This window comes from Acyrthosiphon pisum, chromosome X, assembly GCF_005508785.2.
Source record: "Acyrthosiphon pisum isolate AL4f chromosome X, pea_aphid_22Mar2018_4r6ur, whole genome shotgun sequence".
Lineage (NCBI taxonomy): Eukaryota > Metazoa > Arthropoda > Insecta > Hemiptera > Aphididae > Acyrthosiphon > Acyrthosiphon pisum.
The window spans coordinates 104,216,089-104,226,224 of NC_042493.1; the positions used below are offsets into that span (position 1 = coordinate 104,216,089).

The window sequence follows — 10,136 nt, forward strand, 5'->3', positions numbered from 1 at the left end:
CGTTTTCTTGGCTGACTTCTAAATTGTATTTTTTTCGTTGATTGCACACTGCTTCCCACCCGTTGCTTATTGTTTTTTTAAATTCTGACATTCGGTTTGGACCAGACGAGTACAACGGCTGACTGTATATTATTATCTTGGTTCGTGCTACACACTCGTATAATTTGCTAATTTCACCTCAATTTGTCACAGGGTAACCGCTGTATAACCACTCTTATCATTTTTCGGACAAGGGCAAGGGCTTATCACTCGTATTTTAGAATTCCAGATTTGACTTATGTGTACGAACTTGCAGCCGCTTTTATTACGCCGTGTGAAAACTGGTCCGCGAGACAGCGCTTCGCGCGGCCCATGGACGCCAGCGACCTAAAGTTTGTCTTTGCCGTGTGCTCGATGCGCGCGGAGTGCGGACCGTGCGTACGTCGCGTTCGGCCGTTACTTTTGTTGCCGTATTAGCGACAAGTTCGCTGCAATTTTTGGTGACGAGTTTGTGGTGCGTTGACAATCCGCGCATTCGTTTATTGGGCATTTAGCGACAGGTTCGCTGCCGTTCTAGCGACGAGATCGCTGTCGTTGCGACCACCTCGTGGTGCGTTTCGCTTTTATTATCGTCTTCGACGTCGTTCCGGTTAACGTCGACCTGTTGTGCGACCGCATTCGTTGTCGCGCGTTCGCCGTTGATATTATTATTAAGTATGTCCCGCGGACGACGCGCCGCTTCCAATGCCGTGATTACGTCATTTGCGCATCACGTAAATCCGGTCACTCGTCATCGTCCGGTGTCTCCGTCAACAGCCGCCGCCGTCCCCCCCGTTCACCTGCGTGTCAACGACATCGTCGCCGCCGATACACTGCCGATCGGTAATCAAATTATTGTCATTGTCATTTGCTATTATTATTCATCCTATTATTGTTATCTATGCTCGATTCAAGAGACGTCTTCACCAGTCAGTGCGTTATAAACTTAAAATATAAATTAAACATTTTATTTTGATATTTCGTTTTTTTTTTTATATATTCAGTTTATATTTAATGATTACATATATATATAATATATACACCCCTCAAAAGTAGGTTTCTAGTTATTAGTAATAACTAATACCTAGGTAGTCATAAGTAATAACTTATTGTATTCCGCTTGTTTGTTTAAATAAATTTAAAATAATAATTGAATATTGCGATTAGGCCAATGACCAAAAAAAAAAAAAAACTCCTGATAGATCAGGTCACTGGAAACTAACTGGTATCCCGGTGGGCCAAGTTGTCCCTAATAGGTGTCTCTTTACTTATACGGATGTACCTAACTTTTTTATAAGAGCAAAATATCAAACAGCATGAAGTATCGATGCTAGATAGAAGATATCAATTTCAAATGTTTGTTTTAATTGGTTGAGAGGTTACAAATTGACTAATTTTTTATATAAATGCTAAAGAGGTTAGTAGGTACCAAATAACTTTATCCAATCGACATAATTCCAAATCAATAGTCAATATTAGTCATTAATGTTTATAAACAGGCTTGAAAAAATTGAATAAAATATATGTGCTATAAACAATTTAATTCCAGAATACCTACCAATTTCAAACGCAATAACATTTTGGGTGTTTTATTTCATTATTGTTTTAGAAAAAGTGTATTTCCTTGATTAATTGCATTATTAATCATTACTCGTGTACATCTAAGATGTATCAGTTATAGTTGACAATTTTATTATTATCATAAATATACAATATGATGTTAGATTGATTTTCCATTAATTATATACAATAAGTAGAAATTTATAGTAGTTAAACATATTTTAGTCTATATAACATTTATACAACATAGGTATATCTACGTATATTATAAATAATAAATAATTAGTAGGTATTTAGTTTTTCTATCCACTATATTAAATGATACTAATAATAATACTAATGATAGATAAACTACAATTTGGAAGAGACGACTCTACATTCAACATGATCTTGTGTAGCTGTAGTTTCTGTCAATTACAACAAGTATTTTTAGAATATCATCGTCTGAATGGAAGAGATTTTGAAGATGTTATCAACAGTGAATTTATTGTGAATATTAGAGCAGTCGGTAAGAATTTGGAATTTTCTACTTTAAACTGTTTGTATATTAACTATTATATTATTGTTGTATAGTGAAATCAGTAAGAGACAAAATTACATACTTGGCCAATCGTTTGATGTTTGCAAGCACACCTTGTTTTGGCTCAGATGACAGACCGTTGATTTGTATAATTGCAACTCGTTATGAAATTAAAAATGCTTACATGTCGATGTATAGGAGTTCTTTGAAGGCTGATATTGGGGTAAGCATTATATTTTATCTAATAAATAAATAAATTATATATGTTACGATGAATGTCAAAAATTACCTAGCAAAATACAAATTTACGTAAATGACATGTAATATACGTTAGTGGCAATGCATTATAGTTAATGTTGTAAACATAGGTATTATTTTATTATTCATGTCAATTCCCAACTCCTGCTGGACGTTGTTGTAAACTATACATTTATTTAAGACGGGTCACTGTCAGTTATCTATCCGCACACGTTAGTACTTATTATATTAATATCAACAATAGTTACTTGGGTAAACCATAATAATATTAATATGTGGTCAAGTTAAATAATATTGTGGTTATCTAACAAATTATCAAAGGTAGCTAATTTATTTTATTGGATTATTTTTCCATAAAGTATCATAGCTATTTCAGTATCATTGACTTTAATTAGGTACAGAGAAAGGCATTCTTAAACATTTGTACACTCGATCCTGCAATCAATTTTTCGTTGACTAGAAATCTGTGAATAATGAAATGGATATTACGCTGAGGTGAGCTACAGGTTTTAGTACATAGGTCACAAAGTTACAAAATGTTCTGTTACAAACACATGCATTTGTTGATCAGCGTGAATGTTGTGTAACTCAAAGTATCACAACAGCATGCCTTGCCAAAATAACTAATAAATATAATATACTTTAATGATAAGATCAATAATTTATAACTGCAATTAATGAAATTAATGTGTATTTTCAGTCACTTACATAATTGAATATCAGTCAATGGATAATAACGTTAATATTTGGTCATTGAGGACAAACTGTTTTTCTTTATTTTTTAATTTAAAACAATAAATGATTATCTTGAAAACTTATGTTATTGTCCGGTAGTTGAGGAAAATAACCTAGCAACTTGGCCACTAACGTTAATGACGTAAATGTTCAATTTTCGTCATTGACCCTTACATATATATATTAGTCATTTTATGAACTAAGGGTGTGGAATTATTAAATTTCATGATAACTTTTTTTTATTTGTTAATAATTAATCTTAAAAAAAAAAACCTAAGCAAAAACCAAGATAATGTACTTACTTTTAATTTTAAAAATAGGTCAACCCGGGTAAATTTGCTCTATTATTAAATGTTACTACACAAAATTGGAACTGCTGAAAACAGATAATATCATATTATGCTATATTGTATGTTTTTAAGAAGATGACAACATTGTTTGCGAGTGTGTAGTGGCATACTATTAAGTATTCGTTATTAATAATAATAAAAAAAAAAAGAAATCCCAGTCCTTAGGTAAAATGTTTTTTTCTAAACTTATAGCTCTTAAAGTATCTACTTCTTTTTACTGTTTTATATTTATCCCTCGCAATACATACCTAATATTTTATCAGTAATGAAAGAAAATTTATCTTCATTTTTATTTATTTTTGTTATTCTGGAGATGGAATTCTTTTAAATGTCATGTTTTAAATAAACATTAATTTAATAAGATAGGTACATAAATGTAATAAACTAATTAACCCATAAGATTACTTAGATAATAATCTTACCTTTAAATTTTATAAGAGGTCAATTCACTTTTATTTTTAAACTAACAAAGCTAAACGTCTCGGAGTGTCAATTTGATATTTTATGCACTTATAAAATGGAGACAACAATTGTTGGTGTAACGTCTTCTCAATATAGATTTATAGTAGGTAATAATAAAACATTATGATATAGGTTTTAAAATAAATATTAAATACCTAACACTTTTTTTTAAATTAATTCAAATTTAAGTACCTATCCAAAAGACAATAGAATTAAAGTAACAATAATTAATCTATGTAATCGATAACAGTTTTAAAAGAATAGAATGTTAGATAATTTTAGCATAGATTAAAATAATAACACTATAAATTACAATGCAAAACCAATAATTTATCGCTTATTATTTTAATTTGTATTTGGCTCACTTGTGATACATAATAGCAAAAGGAGTTGAGAAAAAAGTACTTATCTACTCGTATTCTCCCTTTATAATGTGTCAAATCCAAGTTAAATTAATGAGCGATAAATGATTGCATTGGTGTTGCTTATCTATAATGTACTATTTTAATCCACGACAAAATTTATCTAAATTCTTTAAAAAATTTTACGGATTTTTGAGGTAAACAGCTTTACTTTATTGAACTAAACTATAAAAAGTAACTTTTAGTGCTTTGTACTAAATTAATCGTTCTTTTTTTGATGAACTTATAATAATCAACAAATTTTGTGATTGACTGTGTAAGATAACTAAAAATTAAATATTTTCAAGTTTGTAACCTTCAAATATTCATATTATGTATGACCTATCTCATTTATTCAGAATCTTCAGAATTTTTTCCATTAAATATTCATAGATCGATTACCAAGTCATTTTTTTATAATTAGAAAACTATTGACAACATATATTATAATACCTAATTAAAATTTTTTTTTGTTTTTTTAATTGAATCAACAGTCAGATACTACGGAGAGCTGCTGCATGTGTAGTGAATGAAAAATAAGTCAGCTCTAATGATTGATTGCTGAATTAATCAATAATTATCTAATATTTAAAACTTGGTTTGCTTGAACTTATTTTAACCTAAGCCTGAAAATTGTTGATTTTTTACACATCAATTAGGAACTGTTGTAAAAAAAAACTTATCTATTTCTTTAAAATATTTAATTACTTTGTTTATATTTTTGGTGTCTACAGAAATCTAATTTGTTTATTGATCAATTTAATGTTGCAGGACAATACATACTGTGAATACAAAAGATGTCTCAAGGCACTAGTTTTAGGCTGAAAGTAATAATATTCATACAATCTTATTTTACAGTGTTCTATTTATATAATCATTAAAACATTTTACTCCTTTCAAATTATTTAATTTTAAAATCTGAAATTGATATTTACTTTTTTCATTTTTCCTTTTGCATTTAATATTGATATTGTATACAAATATATTTTTACTCATTCTTAAAGCAAAACTTAAATTATGATAACTAAATTTCATAATTTATTTATTCTTTTTTATCTAATGGAATTATTTAAATGCAGGTATTTGATATATTAATTTTTATTATGTCAATTTTTAAGATTCTTTTTTTCGATGTGTTAATATTTTCTATGTTTTTCTATGTTGTTATTTACTTAAACCAAAATTAAAATTTTTTGCCGAATCTGGTCGATATTTTATACTACATAAAACTAAATATATGAAAAATTATATTATGTATTACAAATACTTTAGTTTTTAATCAGAGTCAATAGGTACCACAAATTTTGTAAAACATTGAACAAATTTTATAAACTCAATGTTTATGACTGTTAAAAGTCTTAACATTGGTGCTTAATCATATAATATTAATTTTTTATTATTATGCTTCGACTATTTGACAAATTTGAATTGTCTTTTAAACTAATAAATGCATAAATGTGTACAGGGTGTTGTCAACTTATTATTATTTATTCATTTATAGAACCTAATTACTTGTATTGTAATATTACTTTTGAAGTAAAATGATTTTAAATTTAATCATTTACCTTAAAAACTCCAATTTATTAAAATAATATCATAGTGTTAAAAATTATAATTAACAAGTCATTCATATAACAAATTTTAATTATGAGATTAAAATCAATAATTCAATGTTCAACCCAATAACATCTCTTGTAACGTCACTGGCTTATTAGTTATTTGTTATTGTGCTGTTAATCTTACTGATAATATTCTACAATGTGATTTTTGTTTAAACATTTATTAGCTATATTTTTGTCTTTTGATGTTATCAAATAAAAATTATAATTCAATTCTAAAACTGCTGTTGGTACTTTTTTAAAACAGATTTTTAATGAATCTCAGTGTTTGGTGAAGGATCATTACACATGTGGTAGAATGCGGTAAAATTGTATTTCCTTGGTGGTGGTGGTAGTGGTGATAAGTTGTGTCCAACTGCATTTTACCGCTGCATATACAATTATAATAATTATTATTAATAATACAATTGTTTTATTTATTTATGTCTACATTTATTTCTAGTGAATGTTATTCCTATTTTAAAACCTATGTAAAGATATTTTAATATGAGTTACAGTTTTTTCATTACACATTAAGGTTTACTAAGGCTAAAATAAGTATATAGCATCTTCTTTTATAACATTGGTTAATCATAAGTCGAATGTCGTGGAACATTGTTTTGAATTTTCAATCCTTAGGTATAAAAGTTGAAAATTTTTTATACATTTTTAACTACAAAATAATTTTTGTCAAAATTCAAACTTTAAACAGTTATAAGATAATATTTTAAATATATTAAGGGGATTCATACCGTGATTTTCTGTTTTTGTCTAACACACACGCAACATAATATTTTAGATGTGTTTTTGCCAAATATTCCAATTGATCTATGGAATCGATAAGATTTCTGAAAACAGATTTGAATTTGTCATCAAGTCTACTCGAACTCGACTTTCCCACATTTTTAATTTATTGATTTTAATTTCTCCAAAAATTGAAATACCAGAATTTTTAAATACTCTTTTTGAATAAGACATTTTAAAGAATATGGGGGATAATATTAAAAATGTGGGTTAGTAGATTTCAAGTAAACTTGACGACAAATTCAAATTTGTTTTCAGAATTCTTATCACTTCATTAGATCAATTGGTATGTTTGGCAAAAACACGTCTAAAATACTATGCACGCGTGTGTTAGACAAAAACAGAAAACCACGGTATCAAATCCCCTTAATAATATTTTTCAACTGCTATAGTAAAAATATAGCAAGAGACTTGTCTTCAATTTCCACGCTTTTTGACCAAACAAATACAATTTTAATGACAAATATAGAAAAAAAAAACTAAAAACTGAAAATGTCCCCAAACAGGTAAAGACGAGTTAAGATATCTTAAAAATTATATTAAGTATGGGAATTAATAAAATAAAAATATAGTGTAAATGTCAAGTATTTACAGTTATTTTTATTTTTTAGTTACAACAAATTAAGAAAATTGCTATATGAGAAATCGAGTGAATATCCAATATTGTAAAAACATGAACTCCGAACACTCATCAAAATTTAATTTGACTTTCTAGTTGATATTTTTTTTTTTGACTAAGGTAGAAAAACTATGAAGAGTTCTTAATCTTAGCTTTAAAAAGAAAGTACTTTTTAAATTTCTAATTTAAAATAATTTGCACATTTTCGTGATCTTTACCGGACCTTATAAAATAATTGTTACTATGTATTTTTAATATTTTTGACTCAATGAATAACATTTTTTGACATTTATAGAAAAGAAAACTGAAAAAATCGGAAACTAAAAATGTCCGTAAACAGCTCAAAACAATTCAAACATTTATAGAGTATTGTAAATGCTAATATAAATATTCAGTGAAAATTGCATGTATGTACGGTAATTTGTTTTAGGGTTACACCAAACACCAAAATAGCTTTTGTCGAAAACCAATTTTTCATAAATTTCCACTTTTTACTACCTATATCAACCCTCAGAGTACCAACTAGATTCAATTTCACATCAAACAGATACTAATGTTAAAAATCGAAGCATTTTTACTGCCTCAAAAGTTTATTACAGATACAAAAAAAAACACACTTCATTGTGAAACCAATACAATATTCATTGCCATGCTCAGAATCCAAAACGTATATTATTGTAATGGAGAAGTAGGTAATAATAATAAGTATAGGTGTATACAGTAGATATTATATAATATTATAAGTATTCGGTATTGTACGCAGTACCTACTTGAAATTGGATGAAAACGAAAAAACCCAATAATGTATGGCCCAGTGTTGGGTAAATTACTATATTAAAAAGTTACAAAACTACAATAGATACCTACTATCGTTACATTAAATATTTTTGTTCCCGTATTGACTAAGTACGTCAAGTTTACCAATTCTACATGCGTGAACCAGTCTACCAGCACTTAAGCTATAAAAATATGTCAAATAAATGTATTAATTGTTTACACTTTGTAGATTACTTAGGTATATAAGTCATAGGCGTGCGCAGCGCGTTGTGGCTAGTGGGCCAATGATACTTGAAACAAATTATATAAACACTATTATCTATATAAAATTACATTAATTTACTCACCGGTCATCATCTACTGTTTAAATTTTAAGGTATAATAATATATATATATTTTTATTCATAAATAGGGCTAGGATTTATATGCATTTGCATATTATTTTCCTGAGGTCCAAATTAATAGGTTGTGATATATGCCCACGATTTACCTTACCTACCCTTGATTAAATAGAACCATTTTTTGTTTGCATATTTTATAGATTTAAGAGAATCTTGTTAATTTTGTTGATAAAAAAAAAACAAAAATCAGAATGCTTATACCACAGAATAAGGCAATACAACTATTGAACTATGTATATGATCTAAATTGCCATCTATAACTGACCCACCCCGTGCGCACGCCTATGCGGTATCAATTATAATTTATTTTATTTTTGAATCCGAGCTTTGAGTTTCTACTAATAACACCAATTCCTAGGAAATAAATATTTAATAATAATATTGTTGATTGTAATTTAAAGTCTCGATTAAAACTTTTGTTATCAAAAATTGAAATAATTTATTTTCAAATAATCTTAGTCCCTCTTTTGATTTTTGACCCCACAAAGTACCAACTAGATTCACATTCCTATCAGAAAAGATTTATTTCAGCTTATTTAAAGAGTAATTTTTGTTTTCTCAACAAAGCTATAACTAACTTAAAGTACAATATCTCTTGATGAGGGCTTAAAAATTATTCATAAATAAATTCAAAAATATCATAGTACTTACTTAGCATGTAATGACATAAACTAATATTTAATGGAATTATATAATTTAATATTTAATGTAAGTTTATAGATTTTAGAATTTTTTTTAATGGTTATGTATTAAGTTTTCATTTCATCATATTTTATTGGCATATTTTAACATATTTATTAATAGAAAATTTGTTTATTTAATAATATTCATGTGGTATATTTTAGCATTTTTTTGCATATTTTTAATAAAAACAAATGCATATTTCATCATTTTTTATTGCATATTAATCCTAGCCCTACTGATGACATACAAAATAAAAATTAAAAACCATTACATCATTGTTAAATCAATGCATTAATCGCTCCGCTCAGAATCAAAAAATATTTAGTACCTATTCTGGAATAAAATACAAAAAAAAAGTACCTATTTTAAAGTATTTAAATACACGTGCCAACCAATACGTAGGTACATAGTTGGATTGTTGATGTTGGGATATTTATTTATTTTTCGTAACTATACAATACTTACTGTTCATGAAATTATATTTTAAGTTTATTGCTTATTATTAATGTTTGTTTAGAAATCGGGAATTTAGCACGCGCGCATACTGAGCTTTCTTAACTTCTTTTTTTTTATAGTAAACGTCCTCACCGTGAACGTAATATGTTGCCTACCGATTTGAACTATCTATTACTTTTATAATGGAACTAAATGGTTTTTTTTTTAAATCTGCTCAATTATTATATCACAAGTGACAAGTATTTATATGTACAAAACTTGTTTGAAATATTTAGGAGGGGGGAAAGGAACTTCAATACTTTTTAATTATTTATAGCACAACTATAGGTACCTACTAATTAGTATTGCTTGCAATAATAGTAATATTATTACTATTAAACACCCTTTCATAACGATGTTGCAATATTAATTTTATTTGATTATAGAGTTATGAACTATAAGTTATATTAAAGTGGTGTAAGCAGTGGCGTACATACATGGGGGGGGGGGGGGG

General features: G+C 27.6%; 1 protein-coding gene across 1 annotated transcript; it reads left to right on the forward strand.

The window, feature by feature from the left end:
• Positions 1–290: 290 nt before the first annotated feature.
• On the forward strand, positions 291–5,558 carry LOC100569893 (annexin B9). Its single transcript, XM_003240684.4, has 4 exons — positions 291–861; positions 1,925–2,086; positions 2,152–2,321; positions 5,076–5,558. Exons 1-4 carry the CDS (start codon positions 696–698, stop codon positions 5,127–5,129), a joined length of 552 nt encoding a protein of 183 aa, XP_003240732.1. The 5' UTR covers positions 291–695; the 3' UTR covers positions 5,130–5,558.
• Positions 5,559–10,136: the final 4,578 nt, after the last annotated feature.